At 47.9% G+C, this 21,426-nt stretch overlaps 1 protein-coding gene across 2 annotated transcripts in view; it reads right to left on the minus strand.

The window, feature by feature from the left end:
• Positions 1-21,426, minus strand: part of LOC135898306 (uncharacterized) — a 78,568-nt gene that overhangs the window by 41,021 nt on the left and 16,121 nt on the right. For both annotated transcript variants that reach the window (XM_065427188.1, XM_065427187.1), the window contains one exon: positions 12,229-12,322. In XM_065427188.1, the coding sequence (XP_065283260.1) occupies positions 12,229-12,322 (94 nt within the window). The remainder of the gene's footprint in view (positions 1-12,228; positions 12,323-21,426) is intronic.

Below are 21,426 nucleotides of genomic sequence, written 5' to 3' on the forward strand. Positions count from 1 at the left end.
TATTTGTCCTCATTCAACGATTTAATGAGTGCTCTTTAGAAAACCGCGATATCTGTTCTTGTGCAGAGTTATAAATTTGTAAAGTTCGTGCTTCTATTTCTTTGAAAGTTTACAATTTTGGAAAATCTTTTTAACAAAATTTAAGGCCTAAATGGATATTCCGCTTCCAACAGTCAGTAGAATTTAACTTCTCTCTCAAATGCAACATATTTCATTAAAATCAGCCCAGGGGTTATCCCAGAAAAACTTTTTTTGCGTTTTACATGTATTTCAAAGGCCATGTTGGAGTTCGGCCCGAGCTAGAGCTTCCTCTTAAAGCCTACGATTACTCCGTCGAAAACGATTCTCACTTCCGTCGCCTGCTGCATACAAGTCGTCGTCTGCATCATTAGCTAGGATTCGTGTACCCGAGAAACAAAATGAGTCATCGTACGTTGGCGCCAACGCGCTTCTTTTCTACTTTGAGACAACATACGCGACCTACCAGTGGAGATGAGCGCACGTCGTAGTCCACGTTATCGCTATCTCGCGAAGCACAAGTGACTCAGCCCGACTCGGCTGGCTGATAAACGGCCGAATAACACCGATAGCGTTGCGCGCACCAGAGGTATCCGCTTGCGCGACGCAAGCGTCGGCGCTGCCATCTCTTGTTCAGTTCGCTGGTTACTCGCACCGCGTGAGGAAAGTCCAAGCCGCCGCCTTACGAACATTCCCTTTTATAAATTAAATATTATGCAGATCCCACGCCCTGTGGGAATCGATGTAAGCAAAACTTTCCGTGCTAGATATTTTGACATACGATGCTTAGCGGTGATGTTCACGGCTAAAGCTTAATAGACAGTTTTAGCAGAGCGTTTGCTTGCGCTCAGCTCCGCACATGTTTCACGCGCACCGGTGGCTGCATAGAATGCATTGATTTCGCTTATCTAACAAGCGCGTCTCCCAGAGACGCCACTGACGTGCTCTCAGCTTGGCGGTAAAACGATTACGAAAGCATCTACACGCCCCCTGACGCACCGCTAAATCAGGTTCCTAGCGGAACGTGGTCAGCGTCCCACGTTCCGCTGCCGCTATGTGTGCTGTGCGCACGCGCGTCACTGTTCCCGGTAGCGTTTTGTTGAGCGCCTGCGTGCCGATTGTTGTGATAGGCCGGTCTCAGCGGAGCGGACCGTAAACGCTCTGCTAAAACTCTCTATTTTCTTCAACGTTTAGTCTAACACGAGTGTGGGCAGTTGATGATAAACGTTACATTGCGTGCACCACTGCTGTTCGTCTGCATAGTACACAGAAAACAAATGGAGTGATGTTTGCTTGAGGCGTTGTTGTGCGCCATATTTTATAAATAGTTCAGTGGTGGCGCGGAGGTAGAGCATCCATCTCGCGTGCAAGAGGACCGGGGTTCGAATCCCGGTGCCGCGCAATTTCCCAGCGGTTACAAAAAAAAATCCGCGTGTCGATAAAATTGCTTCAACAGGCCTGGACTGTGGCCGGATCCCGGGGACTAGAACCGGTAACGCACTCCCTCACCAGAGCAGAATTGGTCACCCTGGTGCACTATTTGGCCAGAACCTCCTATATGAACACAACAATCAAACGCTTGCCCTCAGTCCCCAGAAACTGCGAAGCAACTGACCACGACGGCGGTCAGACCAGCGGCGCAGCAGAGGGTGCTAAGAATCCCTGGTTCCGCAGAGGCCGCCATTGAAATCTAAACCTGGTAACGTTTAACGGTAGAACGTTATCTAGTGAGGCGAGTCTTGGAGTGCTATTGGATGAATTAGAGGGCAGTAAATGGGATATAGTAGGGCTCAGCGAAGTTAGGAGTACGAAAGAAGCATATGCAGTGCAGAAAAGGGGGCACGTCCTGTGCTACCGGGGCTTATCGGAGCGACGAGAACTAGGAGTCGCATTCCTGATTAATAAGGATATATTGAGTAACATACAGGAGCTCTATAGCATTAACGGGAGGGTAGCAGGTCTTGTGAAACTTAATAAAAGGTACCAATTGAAGGTCGCACAGGTCTACGCCCCTACATCCAGTCATGATGACCAGGAAGTCGAAAGCTTCTATGAAGACGTGCAATCGACGATGGGTAAAGTAAAAACAAAGTACACTATACTGATGGGCGACTTCAATGCTAGGGTAGGCAAGAAGACAAGTCAGTGGGGGAATATGGCATAGGCTCTAGGAATAGCAGGGGAGAGTTATTAGTAGAGTTTGCCGAACAGAATTTTATTGGGATAATGAGTACCTATTTCCGAAAGCGGGATCGCCAGAAGTGGAGGAGACCTAATGGCGAGACTAGAAATGAAATAGACCTTATACTCTGCGCTAACCCTGGCATCATACAAGATGGGGACGTGCTCGGCAAGGTGCGCTGCAGTGACGATAGGGTGGTAACAATTCGAATTAGCCTAGACCTGAGGAGGGAACGGAAGAAACTAGTACATAAGAAGCCGATCAATGAGTTAGCGGTAAGAGGGAACATACAGGAATTCTTGATCAAGCTACAGAACAGGTATTCGGCCTTAACTCAGGAAGAAGACCTTAGTGTGGAAGTTATGAAAGACAATCTTATGGGCATCATTAAAGAATGTGTAATAGAAGTCGGTGGTAACTCCGTTAGACAGGATGTCAGTAAACTATCGCAGGAGCTGAAGGTCAGATCAAGAAACGCCAATGCATGAAAGCCTCTAACCCTACAGCTAGAATATAACTGGCAGAATTTTCTAGGTTAACAAGCGTAAGACAGCTGACATAAGGAAATATAATATAGATAGAATTGGACGTGCTCTCAGGAACGGATGAAGCCTAAAAGCAGTGAAGAAGAAACTAGGAATTGGCACGAATCATATGTACTTGTTAAGAGACAAATCCGACAATATCATTACTAATATGGATGAGATCGTTGAAGTGGCTGAGGAGTTCTATGGAGATTTATACAGTACCAGTGGCACTCACGACGATAATAGAAGAGAGAATAGTCTAGAGGAATTTGAAATACCACAAGTAACGCCGGAAGAAGTAAAGAAAGCATTGGGAGCTATGCAAAAGGGAAAGGCAGCTGTGGAGGATCAGGTACCGGCAAATTTGTTGAAGGATGGTGGGCAGATTGTTCTAGAAAAACTGGCCACCCTGTATAGGCAATGCCTCATGACTTCAAGCGCACCGGAACCTTGGAAGAACGGTAACATAATCCTAATCCATAAGGAAGGGGACGCCAAATACCTTAAAAATAATAGCCCGATCAGCTTACTGTCCGTTGCCTACAAAGTATTTACTAAGGCAATTGCAAATAGAATCAGGAACACCTTAGACTTCCGTCAACCAAAGAACCAGGCAGGATTCCGTAAAGGCTACTCAACAATAGACCATATTCACACTATCAATCAGGTGATAGAGAAATGTATATGTAAACCATTCTATATAGTTTTCATTGATTACGAGAAAGCATTTGATTCAGTCGAAGCCTCAGCAGTCATGGGGGCATAACGGAATCAGGGTGTCGACGAGCCGTATTTAAACGTACTGAACGACATCTATAGCGGCTCCACAGCCACCGTATTCATCCATAAAGAAAGCAACAAAATCCCAATAAAGAAAGGCGTCAGGCAGGGAGATACGACCTCTCCAATGCTCTTCCCAGCGCGTTGACAGAAATTATTCAGAGACATGGATTGGAAAGAGTTGGAGATAAGGGTTAATGGAGAATACCTTCGTAACTTGTGATTCGCTCCAGATATTACCTTGCCTAGTAACTCAGGGGACCAACTGCAACGCACGCTCACTGACCTGGGGAGGCAAAGCAGAAGGGTGTGTCTAAAAATTTATTAGTGCATGACCGTGGTAGTTTACGAGAGGTAGCGAGGCACTGGAAGTGGTGAGGGAATACATCTATTTAGGACAGGTAGTGATTGCGGATCCGGATCATGAGGCTGAAGTAATGAGAAGAATAAGAATGGGCTGGGGTGCGTTTGGCAGGCATTCTCAGATCATGAACTGCAGGTTGCCATTATCCCTCAAGAGAAAAGACTATAACAGCTGTGTCTTACCAGTACTCACGTACGGGGCAGATACCTGGAGGCTTACGAAAATGGTTCTACTTGTATTGAGGACGACGCAACGAGCTATCGAAAGAAGAATGATAAGGTGTAAGGTGAAGAAGGTGTAACGTTAAGGGGTAAGAAAAGAGCAGATTGGGTGAGGGAACAAACTCCAGCTAATGACATCTTAGTTGAAATCAAGAAAAAGAAATGGACATGGGCAGGAAATTTAATGAGGCGGAAAGATAACCGATTGTCATTAAGGGTTACGGACTGGATTCCAAAGGAAGGGAAGCCTAGCAGGGGGCGCCCGAAAGTTAGGTGGGCATATGAGACTAAGAAGTTTGCAGGGACAACATGGCCACAATTTGTGCATGACCGTGGTAGTTGGAGAAGTATGGGAGAGGCCTTGGCACTGCAGTGGGCGTAACCAGGCTGATGAGGATGATGATATTTTATAAGCTCTGAGAGGGTTGAGCGTTGCTATGTCCTCACATGACACATCGCATTGTGGCACGAATATTAAACTTGAATCGGATTATGGGGCTGTACGTGCTAAAACCACACTCGGATTATGAGGCACGCCATAGTGGAAGACTCCTGAATAATTTTGACACCGTGATGTTCTTTAACGTATTCCAAAATGTAAGTGCACGTGCGTTTTCTATTTCGCCTCCGTCGAAATGCGGCTGCCGTGATTGGGACCAAATCCATGACGTCTGGCAATGCGATAGCGTCAAAGCTAACGCGGCGGGCACAAAAGTATCGATTTGATGGTCGACGGCTTCTGTTGTGTCTCCTGAGCCCTGCGGAGCGCTTGAATTAATGCGGCTCTGCTTCTGCACGCCCTGCGTAAGTTGCCTGCTTGACATACTTACGTGGCGTTTATTTCTGAGAAATAGCAGCACCGTACTCTACTGTGCATTGAACTTAAGCTTAGCCTGTTTCTCTGCAATCGCTGTCGCATAGTAGTGGGGTGTCTTTGCCTTCTCACATCACCTCTCCCCTCTCTTATATAGGCACTGCCTCTTCTCCTCCCTCTCTTTCTGCTCCCCCTCTTCTTTCTACCGTTCTATCTGCGTCCCCTCTGGTTTGGCACGTTAGTAGAAAGGGATGCGCTGCAGTTTCTGCAATACTTCTGAATAGAGTGTAGCATAATTACATCCGTCAAAAGGCTAAGGTGGCGCCTGCCAGGGAGCTCCAGAGGGCATTGTGCACGTTCGGCGCGGTGGGGTGAAAAGAGGTTTCTCCCGTCACCTTTCTTCTCTTACTCGCGCCTGTCATCTATATACACGTTCTGAACGTCCCCCCGACAAGGTGTGCGCGACAGCAGCAGCCACAGCAGCAGCAGTGGGAAAGTCGAAGGAAGAGGCAAAGAAAGCTCCGCTTTAAAAGACGGCGTTGTCATAACTTGTTATTGTGCGAAAATGCATTTACCTTTATTACAGTACAAGTGCAGCAGTGAAAAGTGGACAACGTTGGAGAAAGTTTGCTATATTACATCAATACTATTTCATATAAGTGAGTTCCTTTAAGATATGGTGGCCGAAAACCCAAATGCCAACACCGCCCGAAAGCGATGTAAATACTATGAGCACGCGTTATGAAAAAAAAAAATTCATGGCATCAAACTACGAGCAAAAGGAGGCAATGCGCATTCCTCTGGGCCTCCATTGCATACGGTGGCCATTAGCATATTTCGCGATGATCATCGCACCAAAAACTATGGCGGAAGGTCTCTGCAATGGCGGCCCATTGCAACGTCCCGCAACGTAAAATTGAGGTTTGCGAAACGGCCTTTCCTGTGACGATCCCCCCGGCATATGCCTTCAGCCAATTAGCAAGCTGGCATAACGCCTATCTTGGATCACCACCACATATTCGCGATATTGCAAATGCATAGCACTGGCTTCTCGACACTACCACCCACTTTTTTTTTGAAGCGCTAACGTCTCAATATAGCTGCCAAGGATCAAAAAATGTATTTCTCGATAAAATTTGACGCCCGACGTCACGTTTCGTCACCTCGATGAAAACGCTAAATTGCATTTTGCAAAACTCCCGCTTCCCGGCACAAATTTCAAGACAAGTGAGCTCTCAACAGCCAATCAAAGAGTCAACATGGCGCATAATGACGGCCGTGCAGCCGTCATGCGTGTTGAGAATAGAGGCTTAGGGCATCAGGTTGTTGCGTTGGAAGGCATTGAAACGAATCCACAATCGAGAACACACGTATCTGATCTGAAGGCTCCCAAAGTAAGCAGGCAAGGAACTTATTTTTTACCTTCTTAGCCCAAAGCGTCTACTATGAAGCGGACGATACCTCGCTATAAATCGGCTGTTGATGTAGCAAGCGCATTCGCAAAATCTGAAGATGTCTGTGTCGTAAAGTTTCCTCAATACTTCGTTTCAGAAGCTGTTTGCAGACCTGTGGAAGGGAGGGGCCGCTTTGCCAATCAGGGCTGGAAGGCCACAGCAAATAGTCCGTGAAATATTTAAGCATTTAGGACTAGCCTTAAAACATTAAACACAAAACATTTAAACAGTTTGGAGTGACATTTTTAAAGTATGGACAGCGCTTTCAATCAGTCGCGAAACTGATAGCAATGACCCGCTCGAACACAGCTCCTCGGAACCCTGTTACAAGGTGGTGATGCGCCGTCTTTCGGCATCATGGCGTCGCCCTATTCGGTGGTATCCCATGTGCAGTCCGTCGAATGTGTGCTGTTTTACCAAGCTGATGAAGCAGATAGCTTTAAATGTTCTTGAAGGGCTTCTCGTCAAGTGCAGAGGCAGTTAAAGCTGGAAGTCGCTTATCAAGAGGACTGCAAAACTAACCCAGGTGAGTGAGCGAACGCTCAACGAGTGGAAAACGGACACGGAGAAGGCGGACAGAGTGTTAATTGTCACAGAAGAAGCGTTGAGCTGGAAAAGGCGGTGACCAGAGAAGGAAGCTGGATGATTTTTACCTGAGCGTGTGTCGAAGGGTGGTGCACAACTGCTTCCAGAGAAGGGAGAGTCTGGCTCTCGCCAAAGTGGTGCAGCGTTTAAAGAGGACGACACGCTATGGAGTGTGTCCACAGCAACGATGCAGAGGATGCTGAACAAGCTTGGCTTCCAATACAAGAAACGGTCTCGAAATTCACTGGTGATCGAAGCGACGCACATCGTGCAGCGTTGCCGTCGGTGCCTGCACCAGATAGCGGAGCTGCGACACCAGGATAGGCCAATATTTTCACCGATGAAACGTGGGTCAACACCGGCTACCTGCGCAGTCGGGTGTGGATTGACGGTAACATCTAGTCTGCGCACGAAGCACGTCCATCCGGGCTCTCAAATGGTCTTCAGAACCCCAGCGGCAAAGGCGGCAGTATGATTGTGACGCATTGCGGCAACAAACGCGGTTTTGTCGAAGACGCATAGGAAGTCTTCCAAGCTAAGAAGGCATCGTGCGAATACCGCGACGAAATGAACGGAGACCCCTACGAAAAGTGGTACTGACAGAAACTTTTTCCACAACCAGCAACAGGTAGTGTAATCGTCATGGATAACGCGCGATGTGATTCTGTGAAGCAGTATAATGTGCTGCGCATGAACAGTCTCAAAAAGGAAAAAGAGGCATGGCTGCCGGGAAAAGATGTTCCGTGGAGTAGTGACATGGTGAAAGCGCGGCTCATGAAGCTTGTCGACAGCGTAAACTCTGGCGGAGACCGATACCGTGTTGGCTGCATCGCTGAAGCTGCTACCCACCTCGTCGTCCGCCTGCCACCCTACCATTGCTAACTGAACGCTGTAGAGCTTGCTTGGAGCGACATCAAGGGCTTCCTGGCGTGTGTAAATAAAACATTAGGCTTCAAGACGCGGAACCTCTGGTTTGTAAAGGCATCGCGCAAGTGAGTCTCGACAAGTGGAAGATCTATGTGGAGCATGTTCTCAATCAAGAAGATGAGATGCGAAAACTGGACCAGGTAATCGACAATGCTGTTGACCATGGTCCTGCTGTTGTAATCAACGTGGAACAAAGAACCAGCGCTGCTGATGTGAATTGTGACGAGGACGATGAATTGTGAACCCCTCTAAAGGGATAACTTGATTCATTTCTTGTGTGCACAGAAGTCGAGATCAATCACTACTGTCGCAGTGAGAGCAGCGACAATGAGAACGAGAACGTCTCCAATGAGCTATGGCATACACCGCATTCGAGCACTCCGCATCAATTTTGGCTGCTTGAGTGTAGAAAAAGAAATGGGGCCAGTCCCTTCGGAATGGGCGTCACCCATCCATAAAGAAAATTAAAAAGAAGATCAGAAAGATATCAGCGCCGCCAGCTACCAAAATAAACCTAAATATTAGTGCACTTCTTTTAACATAGATGGAGCCACCTGTCATTATTAGACACTTAGCATGTCCGCTATTCTGGAAAACGGGGGCGGTTTTGCCGGATTACCGGATGGTCGGGGGCGTAAACATAGGCGGCCGGAGCGGTGCAGCCACCTGGTGTTGTAGAACTTAACCAAACACAAAGCTAGAATTGCAGTAACTTACTTTATTCTGCTTCGCTGGTAGTGCACATTTTCGGCAGCGGCGTAGTTGTGTGCACTATTACGCCGCTGTTGAAAACTTACACCCCAGCTAAGAAGAATGTAGCAATTGGCTTTGTGTTCAGGTGGTTCAGTTTTGCACCACTACCTGGCGCCACCAATCTGGCTGCTCACGCTTACGCCCCCGCTCATCCAGCAAAGCGCCCGTGCTTGCCGGAATACCGCAAGCACTAAAATTCTGTATTATAACTGGGCGACAGGCGCTAAACGGCCCCTACTTTCCACAGCGCTGCAAAGACCTTGTGAAACGAAGTATAGTCGCAGTTTGAAATTAGATTACCTGGACGCATGTGTTGTTTGCACGTCATATTTTGCCAAGATACCCGTACGTATCTTTTGACTATACGTACGACCGTGTGTGCAGGCGCTTTTTCTGGCCTGGGCTATATCGCTCCGTTCGAAGCTACGACGTTACCAGCGAAGTTTGCCAACGCCGCAAGAAGCCTACATTGTCTCCCGTTGGGCACCTTCAGCCAATAGATATCACCGGTGAGCCATTTTTCCCCGTCGGCCTGGACCTCATTGGCCAATTTCCAACTTCATCTTCGGGCAAGAAGTGGGTGGCCGTTGCGACGGACTATACCACGCGTTATGCCATAACGCAGGCTCTCCCTACGAGCTGCGCAAGTGATGTGGCTGATTTTCTCCTCCATGAAGTGATTCTACATCATGGTGCACCACGTCAGCTACTCACTGATAAAGGCCGCTGTTTTCTCTCTAATGTTGTCGAGGGCCTTCTTCACTCTTGCTCAACGTCCCACTAGTTCACGACGGATTACCACTCAGAGACAAACGGACTTACCGAGCGTCTCAACTCTACACTTAAGGACATGCTGTCCACGTCCCTGGATTGGGACTGCACCTTACCCTTCGTTACGTTTGCATATAATTCGTCGCGTCACGATATTGCTGGTTGTCCTCCGTTCTATCTACTGTATGGCCATGACCCACTCCCACCTCTTGACTAGCTGTTTCCTTCCCATGCCAACACTACTGCGTTCTATGCTCACGACGCCATTGTTCGTGCGGCTCTAGCACGTCGCATTGCCGGTGACCATCTCCTTGTGTCTATGACTATCCAAAAGCACCGTTACGACAGTTGTCGTCGGGAGGCTTATTTCAGCCCTGGGTCACTTGTCCTTATTTAGTAACCCTCCCGTCGCGTTGGCCTTTGTGGAAAACTACTGACACGATTTGTAAGGCCATACCGAGTTATTCGCCAAGTCACCAGCCTTAGATATGAGATATCACCTGCGACTTCGACGTCACCTACCCCACCAAGAACTGATATCGTAAACGTTTCGCGACTAAAGCTGTATAACTCGCACACTGATTCGGCACCCTAAGAAGCATCGAGACCATGCCTCTGCCACCGGGGGTCAATGTCACGTACGAGTTTGTGCCGCTGAGGACAAAAGGTCGTTGGGAGTTGAAAAGGAAGCTGAAGCGCCTCGAAGATCGGTAGATGGTGTTACTCTGGCCACTGAGCTACAACCTTTTAACTGTATATATATATTGTAAATATCGACATTTTCTCCCCCGTAACAATATTTCAACGGCCCTTTTAATTTTTGTGCGTTTAGTCTTTTTTTCCCAAGGAACCCAATCACCTGTAAACATAACTTAGTCGGCGATAAAACGCCGCGCTCGTGGTGTGTCGCTTGCATGTTCTTGTGTCCTCGTCTTCCCTCGCTGCTGCCTTAGTTTGTCGAGCCAACTAGCCCATCAAATTCTTCTCATTAAATCGGGATGACATTGACTTAGTATGCGAACAAAGACGTAACCTTGGATCTACTTGGGACTTGTAGTGGCAATGTTCAGAGCATGTCTGTCATGACGCATTTTCAGCACCCGAAATCGCCTGCAGGTCGTGCAGAATGCCAAAGCGTGGTTCGAAGATTGGTTTTCGATACTCTGAGAAAGTCGGTAAGCTGGTGGTGTAATGTGGGCATTAGAGAACGGTGGTCAGCAGCAGAAAAACGGAAGCGTCAGCCCAGAGCCAGCGGTTCGAAAAGAAGACTTGGGCCTTATCAGGTTTGCACATTTTCACTAACAGATAGGAAGAGTTACGGATTGGCGCAGTCTCTATATTTTCCTTAGCTTTCTTGTACGAAGCTAAGGAAAATATAGAGACTGCGCTATCCAAGTTATCCAAGTTATCCAAGTCGCGCACTTGGTGCGAAGAGTGACAAACAAAAAGCACGGCCTGAAAGAGCAGGACACAATCATATTAATACAAGCCCTGATAATCAGCAGAGTCACTTACGGCACCCCGTACCTGGGTCTCAAGAACAGCGAGAGAGACAAATTGAACACCCTAATACGAAAAACCTACAAGCTGGCACTGGGGCTTCCACCGACGACGTCGACGGAGAAGCTACTCAGCCTGGGCATACACAATACTTCGGAAGAACTTGTACAGGCCCACAAGACCAGCCAGATAGAGCGACTCAAGCTCACCAGCACGGGTAGGGACATGCTAATAAAACTGGGCTACCCAGTCGAATATGAGTCTACAAAACAGCGGGTTCCTCTACCCCTGAGGGAGAAGATCACGGTGGCCAGCATCCCGAGAAACATGCACCCTGAATACCGCAGAGAAAGGAGGCAAGCGAGAGTGAAAGCTCTACGTAAAGCCTACGAAGGACCAAAACAAGGAGAAGTCCGATACACTGACGCGGCAAAGTACAAGAACAGAGCGGCCCACGCTATCAGCGTGATCAACGGCCAAGGACAAGAGGTAGCTGCGGCCTCGGTAAACACTCCAGACATCGACTGCGCAGAAGAAACGGCGATAGCCCTGGCAGCCACTACGGGCCAGCGAGAGGAAGATCTAATCACAATCATCACCGACTCGCAAACAGCATGTAGGAATTACCAAAAGGGCCGCATTTCCAAACAAGCCCTGAGCATCCTCGAAAAACGAGACAATTTTCCAGAACTGTACATTCTCTGGGCCCCGGGACACGAGTCCCTGGCGGGTAATGTAGCGGCTAATGCTGCTGCCCGAGATCACATTCTCCGGGCTATCCCACCAGGTTCACGAGCACCGGTAGACCAACAAGATAGCGTCCCGAAAAGATACGCCGATATCCTGAGCCACTACAGGCTGGGTAGGAGGATCTATCCTCCCCCGCATCCCCAGCTGACAAGAGAAGAGGCGGTGATCTTCCGAAAACTACAGACCGGCACATTCCCGCACGGCTCCCTGCTACACGCCATGTACCCTACGAGCTATACCCACAGATGCGCTTTCTGCTCTAGGCCCAATACCCTCTACCACATGGTATGGGAATGTCAACAAAACGCATCGACACCGCCCATCACCGGACCAACCGTCGAGCAGTGGGAGGCCCAGCTGACAAGCTCGAGCCCTCAAGACCAGCATCGCCTGGTGAGCAGGGCCAAGTTATCAGCTCAGGCCCACGGCATCCTGGACTAGGGAAGCCGCCCACCTCGGACGATTTTACCGTCGGCTCATTTCTACTAATAAAGTTTATTACTCCTACTCCTTTCTTGTACGAACACTTGTCCGGCATACGCATGCTAAGTCTATGCACGCTTATAAAGAACAGCCACTTACTTTGGCGGCTGGGCGAAGCAGAACATTAAGCCCGCAACGATGAGAGCGATGACGGCAAAGCAGGATGCCCATATGAGTGGCTTTGTGACGCTTCCTGTGAGGAGACGCAAATATATACAATTGTTACACAAGCACGCAAATTCTACGTTTTGCGTCCTGTAAAAGACTTGCGGAATCGACGAAGCTTTCTAGAGCACTGCAGCGTCGTCGGCATCACCGACGACTCTTGACTGCATTAACAGCAAAAGAAGGTCGATCTCTATGCAGCTCCCCAGCGATTTTCCCTGGCTTGCGTGTTCGTTCGCTTCATATCTTGTAATTAGATGATTGAAAAACCCAGTACGTTACTATTCTACTTTCTTCTCGTGCGTTGCACTGAGCTTCGTCTTTATTATCAGTTTCGTGGGCGTAGTGGTCAGGAAGAACTTGCCCTTAAGTGCACGTTCTTCCTGACCCCTGTAGCACATAATTTGTGCTTCACATTTACCGCCGACGGAGAGGGAAAAGCTGGTTAACTCCCCCAGTGTTGGTAACACGCAGATGTTGTGCTTATATTGTTGCACGCTCACAGTGCTATTATGGATGCCAAAATCAGACTTCACTGCTTTTAGATTTATATATCGCCGGCACCACTTGTCATTATTTTCTGCGCATTCGTTAGGTATTACTGCGTCCGTGTCTTCTTCCGCTACCAGCTTTCGAACTCATAATTTTTTATTGCGAAAGCGATTATCTGGACACTCCAAGCGCATTTCAGCCATTGGCGTCGCCTTGAGGTTCCGCACAAAGCCCAAGAGCGACAAAATCGTCGCCGCGCACCGTATGCTGTATCTGTAGGTGAAAGCGTCCGAGTGCATGCTTGCGATGACGGTTCTATTTGCGTACACAGGGTTGAAAAGTGGAGAGAAATATTCTGTCACGTGCTAGGCTCCGGGTGAAGGGTAAGGAGGGTGGGTCGCGTGCTACTACGGCCGGTGCGCCCGCCCGGAATGCTGTGTCTTGAAAGCCAGCTCCAACGGAGACAAGGCCTCTCGTGTGTAGGGAGGGTGGGGGTCCACTCCAGGCGGCGCGGCTGATCGCACGGGCCTAAATTCCCTTGATAATGTGAAAGTACCACCAATCTTTGAACTCTGCCGCCGCCGCCCGACCTCCTCACCTCCTCTTCCCCACTTGTGCGTCCCCCCCGTGGCAACCACTTTTCCCCCGTTTTTCTGTACGACGATTGGTCTCTCTGCCGTTGCCCTTGGAAACGCGCGGATCTTGCGTTTTGCTTGTGTTTTTCTTTTTCATTCTCGCCATTTTTCTCCTGAGCTCGGCTGGCTCGGCGCTTTAGGTCGGCGTAGCGAACGTTGTACGCTATTTTTCCTGCTCTATGTGCTAGCGCTATGCGGTGTTGTTGCGCATTTAACTGCAGCAAGAAGCCTGAAGAAGGTTATGCTGTTTTTATGATACCACAAGGAAAGCGTGATGGCTTGCGCAGGAAGCAGTAGCTGCATAACATTGGCCGAAAGAACTTTGCTCCGACAAAGAGCGTTGTTTGCGAGCTGAGGCATCTTATTGCTCGTAGCAAAACATCCCGTAATGCTGCATTTTTTTTGTTCCCGCCTGCTCACCATCGTTTTTGTTGCGGCAATTTGTACGTTGTATAGAAATGCGGTTGTCCTCAGTATGCTTAATACCCTGCGGCAGCTCTATCACCTCGCACGTCGCGAACTGTTGTTATTCAGTCGGAAACACAGCACTATAGATTCTGCTTTCCACTTTGAACCATTCTGCGCAAAGATACAACCTCTCGATCGCACTTTCGCGATTGTTAGGATCCGCTGCCTGTTATAATAAAAATTGAAATAGTGGCTTGTAGAGGAGCTATTACTTCTAACTTACGTCGATCTGTGAGTCAGTCAGATACAATGAGTGCATGCCCTGAAAAAATTAGTAGCAAGTATACCCATGGTATTGCAGGTGAGGAGCGTTAGCAAGTCCACATTGTGTTTTTTTTAATTTTTAAGGCGAAAGCCTTTAGATCCCTATGTTACAAGGTGGCGTTGTGAACAGAACATATCACATGACCTAAGGAAGGCCAAAGGCGACCCAAAGCATGTCCACTCCTGTATAAGAGAATGATTAGCCAAGGTAACTAATGATTCATTAGTGATTGAATTAAGGTGTATTAGAGTATATTAGGAGGATTAAAGTGCATAAATAAGGATTAAGGCATATGAAAGAGGATTAAGGTGGATGAAGGAGGATTAAGGTGGATTGGGGTTGGTGTAGTATTAAGACCGATTAGGGTGCATTAAGGAGGATTAGGGTGTATGAACAGGATAAAGTTGGAGTAGGGTGGATTAAGGTTGATGAAGGTTGTAAATCCTACTGTAACGACCCTTAACCCAGCTAATCCTTCATCCACTTTATAGGCGTTAATCCTGCTTAATGTACCTTAATACATAATTATTCACCATAATCCACCTTCATACTCTTTCATCGACCTTAATCCACCATATTTTTTGTATTTCATACTGCAGACCTAGTTCGGGTCCAAGGAGTGTGGTTAAAAACAACAATAATACAATGCATCATTCGATCAAGCAGGGTGGTACGACACAACAGTAGTACAATGAATCAATCAATTGAAACAGGCAACAACGAGTTATTCCAGTCTATTATAGTTCGGGGAAAAAGAATACTTGAATACACCTATCCGTGCAAAATAAGGTGTTAGTGACTTCGGTTGATGATGTCGAGTAAGCCTAGACGTTGTACTAGACAGATAAGAAGCAGAATTAATTGATAAGTCTTCATTAAAAAGCATGGAAAGAAATCGAATTCATAAGTGTTGCCTTCGCTGCTCAAGGACTTCGATGCCATTATCATGCATTATGTGTGAGGGGGAATCCCATCAAGAGAATTTTGAATGTATGAACCGCACGGCTTTTTTCTGTACCCCTTTGAGACATATATATTTTGTTTAGAAAACGTGTCCCAAGAAACACATGCATATTCAAGTTTCGGTCTAATTATTGAATAATAAAGAAGCAGTTTTACTTTAGGTGGGGAATTTTTATGTTTCTGTCGCAAAAAATATAATTTACGCAAGGCCCAAGAACAGATATTATCAATGTGTAAATGCCATGTAAAGTGTTAGTAATTGTGACACCCAAATACTTATATTTTGTTTCTTCCTGCAAAGGCAACGAACCTAACATTTAACTAAATGTTATTGGAGCATTCTGACGAGTGAATCGAAGAAAAAGAGTCTTAGCCGCATTCCCCAGATTTTGCACCAATCAATAATGCCAGCTAGAGAAATATTTAAATCAGTTTGATCATTTGTTGAAGTAATTTCTCTAAAAAGCACACAGTCGTCCGCAAACAACCTAATTTGCACACTGGAATGGATTGATGTAGTAATATCATTTATGTAAAGTAAAAAAATCAATGGTCCTAGGACACCTCCTTGAGGAACTCCCGTGGTGACCGGAAGGCAGCCAGACTGTTGCTTATTAATTTCCATGAACTGGCGGTCATTTGTTATATAGTTTTTATCCATGCGATCAATATTTCTAGGAGCTCAAGATGTCTCAGTTTTATTATTAATTTGTCATGTGCAACTGTATCGAAGGCTTTTATGCACCTTTTCTACCTTTTCAGCACCATTTATCCCTAATGCACCTTAATCCTTTTTAATCCACCCTAATCCTCCTTCATTCACCTTAATCCATAATTCCCTTTAATGCACCCTAATCCACGGTCATTCACTTGAATGCACCCTAATCCTCCTCAATGCACCTTAATCCTCCCTTATCCGCCCTAATCTTTCTTTATTCACTTTAATCCCCCTAATTCACCATAATACTATCTAATGCACATTTAGACACCTTAATTCACGCTAATGCGCCTTTATCGACTTTAATCCGCATTAATTATCCTTAATACGCTTTAATCCTCCTTAATTACCTTAATTCATCTAAATCCAATCACTAATCAATCATTACTTTCTTAATAAGTAATCATCTCTTGTACACGGCTGCATATGCTATGGCTGACTTCCGGCCTTCCTTCGGTCACGTGATATTTTCTGTAGTTCACAACGCGACCTTGAAGCAGCAACCTAAGGCTTTCGCTTAATAAGCCACACACAAAGGACTGTGCCACAAGCAATACTAGATCAGACGCACAACCTAAAGCATCTCATCATGTGACAGAAAAATTGTCTGCAGCATAGAACTCGCCTCAAAGCTCCTTTTACATCCCTATAGCCCGTTCATACGACTTTAAGAAAATACCAACCTCCTCATAAACGTGGTATTCAGCATTATCAAAGCTGTTATCAGCATTTCTCACAATTTTCAACAGCACTGGGGCGCGCAACTGAGCCGAAACAACAGGCCTTCATAGAATGGTGCGGCCCATCCGCGGGAACCCAGGAGAAAAAGCCTGCCGTGCGCAGCCAGCGTGCGAGGAGGAAAGCACCGCGAAAAGGAGAGTGTCGCTACTTTCAAGTTATCAAGGGGTTTTACGCCCGCTCGGGCCGCTGTGTCATGCAAGCTTAGTGCGACAGGGACCGCCACGCGCTGTGCTTTCGCGGCTTAGTTGGCGCTGATACGAGACGCAGAACAAAGATCGGTTCGGTCGCCGCGCTTCCTCACTCCAGCGTTTTGACAACGAAGCCCCGCCGTCATCGAGTGAGATGTGTTGATGTTGGCCTGTGTGCGCGTGACACTATGCTTGTTTAGTTTCTATGCCTGCACTCACAAGTTTACAGGGGCGCTAAGACTTATATCCTTACTTCGTATAACTGTTCACTAATTTGCTTTCAGGTGATACTGCGAATTCTTTTTTCAGTTTGAAAGATTCCCAGCTCGCGCCTTTTCTTGTCCTATTTGAAAACCTCGTAGTATTTCCATGTTTGGCTTATGCGAATGCATGAGCGACAACGTACAAATATTAAAGAAAGGAGTACAATATTACTCATTTGAAGTAGTTGTTAAAACAGCAGATTTAGTAGTGGTACGGGTATTGCAGGTATCATCTAATAATTATTCTGTCCCTTGCATTTATTTCCAAAGGCCAATGGCACCAAGTGCAGCTTCTTTCAGCACACCATGAACAGGTTCTAGTGCCTCATCACGTCGCTTCCGCGCCGATTGAGGTCAGCTTGGATCAGACACCACGCAATTTGCAAACTTGCCCAACAAAAACGGGATCAACACCAAAACACTCGCCAATTTTAGAGCCCAGCTCTGGCACCCGTTCCTGCGTTCCGCGGAGCCGTCGTCCTTCACCGTCATCCCTCGCCGTGACCAGGGTCATCATCCGAGCGCTGCTCTAGCTGCGCGCTCTTGCTGCCATCTCTCGAGCACTGCGCGATGCTTGCTCTTCCTTAGTCCTCCAAAGCCGGATCCCGTTTTCCCGCCTATCCTCTCGCTCCCTTCCTCCGCGCAGTGCCGTTGCGGTGACTCTCGCCTCTACCGTCCACTCCGCCCTCGCCATACCATTTCCCGCTGCACTCCCGCGCTGCCGTTGGTGGGCGCTCCTTGCCTCCTCGCACGTGATCCACGGCTCGCCACTCCTCCGTCTCCACGTCGCGTGGCTGTACGCCTCTCAGCCGTGTCTCTCACTTCCCCGTTTGGGGGGCGCGTTCCGCAATGGCATTTGTCGCCTCTGGCAGTGCTTGCACCTGGCTGTCCTTTTCCCGCCTACACTCTTGCCCTATACCTCCCCTTACCTGGTGCAGTGCCGTCGCGGTGAATCGGAAGACAGCCATAGCGTTTCGTCCCCTTACTTCTACTTCCCACGCTAACCTTGTGCGGCCACATTGAGGCCTCTCTGTGAGTAAATGAGTGTGCAACCTCTACTTAATACCCCTGTTCTCTACCCGTTTCCTCATCCAACCTGAGAAGAAACATTAAATAATAATTGCTAATCTGCCCCCACCCCACCCCTTCTCCGCGGCGGTGACCCACTATAAGATGGCGCGATGGCACCTCGCCGGAGCGCCTGCTCGATAGCGGCGGATCACGGAGGGTGCTGCCTAAGCAGAAACGCAGAATCTCCTCTGTTCAGTACTGCGTGTTCTGTATGGTGTTGCTTGTTGCTGAAATAAGGCAGCAGCTGTGGTCAAAGTTCGCATTACCAAAAGCGTAATCTTCGGGCAATTTGTTACCCATATTCTGCTATATTCTGTGCAGTCAAGCACGTGGTACGCCGTTCAGTCAATCGTGTGTCATTTTTCTAACTTTGCTTCATGTATAACTGTGTCAGTTGTCTGAAGAAACCAAAAATAGAAAAAAAGAATAATCAAATCAAGAACAGCCTCCTTCGCAATTGACAGACTCTTACTTCATTGCTAAACTGCGTGCATACATAATATTTAGCTGTTCACTAAATTTAGCGGTGCGCTAAAGGGAAGCAAGCACACACTGTAAAAAAATTTCCTAAAATATTTCAGTTAAAAGGACGTGCACCGTCCAACACCATGGTCATGACTGGCCCTGGCTAAGACTCCGACAGGCAGATCTTGTACAAACCTAAGTACCACAGTATGTGGAGGTGTAAACAGTCGTCATCGCTCAATTAGTCATTAATTACCTGAATCGTTAACACCACTGTGCAGTTAATGCGGGGGATGTGGGTTCAGCTCGTACATTTTGATTCGTTGATGCAATGGCAACGATAACAAGATCGAGCTTGACCTTCTCAGGTGGTATTTCAAATATACGTGCTTCCAACATATTGGCCATCTAGAGTACATTCTAACAGCACGCAAGTACAGTACATTCTAACACAGGGCAACTCCTGCTAGGCAGCACGAACAACGTGTCTCACAACGCTGGTGTAATGACCGCGGCTAGTGGCGTTGCAGGCGTCGAACCTCGATGGTGCACGACGTAAGACCGACAAGAAGCCTCTGACGTTAGTCAGCACCCACCAGTGGAACAATACGTTGGCTTCACATTTACTGCTCATACTGGAGCACATATGCAGCCTCTCAGCAGAAGCGCTAATGTTCTTATATTGTGCGCGGTCACAACGCTCATGCCAGCAGCAATAAACGCTGCTTTGCTCCCCCACCGAGGCGACTGAACGCCGTGTTGGCTATCCCACCCTTCATTTTTGCAGCTAAGCGCTCCAATGTGTGTGTGCGTGTGTGTGTGTGTGTCCAGTATACGTGTTTAATGTATGCGTGCATTGGGGTGTGCGCATATGTGTATTGTGTGTGTGCACTGTGTATGTGTGCGCAGTGTGCGAGCGTACGTGTAGTGTGTGTGTGTGTGTGTTCAGTGTGTGTGTGACCGTGTCGCGTGCGAGTGTCTGTGTGTGTGTGTGTAGGGACTCTGCGTATGTGTATCGTGTGTGTGTGTCCAGTGTGTGTGCAGTGTATCTGTGTAGTGGGTGCGCATTGTGTGCACTAATGTGTAGTGTGTGGAGCGTGTGTACTAATGTGTAGTGTGCCCGTGGAGCGTGTGCGATCGTAGTATATCCGTGTGATGCGTGTATTGTTTAAGTGTGTGTAATGTGTGGGTAGTGGGTTTGAGATTGTGTAGTGTGCGTGCACAATGTGTGTATAGTACTGTGTGTGTAGTAGTAGTGTGGAGTGTGTGCCTACTTGTGTTCGCATGTCGTGCGCACGCGTGTCTGTGTGTATACAGATGTTGCCATCCTTCCATCATACCGTTAATGGACCTTATGCCACCTTTGTAAATCATTGGCACACGCAAGGAAACAGGCCCATACGGTATGACTGCGGTATACCTGGGCATTTTGCACGACTCTGCCTCCGCCGCATTCTGCACCCTTATGGCTTTTTTTTTCAGGCACTTCCCTATGCCAACGGGCAACCTTTCCAAGACGCTTATATTAGTCGGCCGTCGAGTAAACCGCCAGCTAAGTATCCGTTACTTGTACGTCGCTCACTTTCCCCGCGTCGCCGCTCGTTGTCTCACACGCATCGGCGTCTTACCCACGCAAGAGGGAAGCGAGGCGCTCCAGCTCAGGGGGCAGGAACTGCGATGCCACAAGTCTTTACAAGTCCTGCATTGCCGCATTCGAACTTGTCGACCTTTCTGTTGACGGCATCACTACGGTTGCACTAATTCAGCTGTACTAAATAAATGCCTCCTTCACACTCTGCGATAAGTTAGGACGCCACTTTCTCGGTTTTCCCAGCAAGCGCTCAGCCAGCTCAGCCTTCACCAGCACGCCCAGGAAGACTGGTTAGTGAGGGAGTTCTCTGCAGTGTCAAGTTTGTGGTTCTGCAGTCGCGCTCGTACGACGTAATACCTGGCTGGGACTCTCTCTCGCGAAATAACGCCGTCATCAACTGTGCGCATGCTAAAGTCGAAATATTGCCTCTGTGTGATGCGCCACTATCCGGTGCCACTTCTCTTCCCGCGAAGCTTGTCCTAAAGGAAGACATCGCATCACCGCCGTACTCGTCTACCGTTGTTTCCGTTTCCTGTGGTGCTGTTTCTGAAGCCTCTGTCCTCTTCACTCCTTCGGAACTAGTCATAACCCTAAAAAACATTCCTGACCTTTTCGCCAGGCTTGACATTTCAGCCGGCTTCAGCTACATAGCTTGTGCAGTTCGTTTCCTACGACACTGAAGGCTTCTATGCGACAAAGCACTTGGCCGTGTTTAGCCCCTTGATGACAAGATAATTATTGATGTACCGGATGCTTCCTATGGAGAGCACACTGACTTTTGTGCTCTCTCCACCTTTGCTATGCTATCAACTGACGTATTCACTCATTTCATTGCCGACTACCTTACTTGCGAGCAACTTTCCGAGCCACCAAATTGACACTGGCTCTAACGCGCCACTGCCACAGCATCTCTCATCCAAAGAGCTTTAGGAGATCAATGAGCACATCAGCGACATGCTTCAACGAGAGGTCATTCAACCCATAGGTGAAACGTTTTCACTCCCTCCGGCCGGGCTCGGAAGCAGTGTAGTAGGCCTTGAGCCTACTGATCTGCACGACATCACTGGATGCCAGAGTAGAGGGTGAGGTCGAACTGACAGGAGAAAATTCGTACGTCACTGGCGTCACCTGGCGCAGCACGCGGTAGGGCCCTGTGCATCGCAAAAGAAGCGTCTCCAAAAGTCCGACGTGACGAGAGAGCCACCACCGGAGCACGAGCTCAAAAAAATGGTAGTGGCTTATCTCGGCTATGCCAGAATATACGTAGTGAAA

The sequence above is a fragment of the Dermacentor albipictus genome, chromosome 5, assembly GCF_038994185.2.
Source record: "Dermacentor albipictus isolate Rhodes 1998 colony chromosome 5, USDA_Dalb.pri_finalv2, whole genome shotgun sequence".
Lineage (NCBI taxonomy): Eukaryota > Metazoa > Arthropoda > Arachnida > Ixodida > Ixodidae > Dermacentor > Dermacentor albipictus.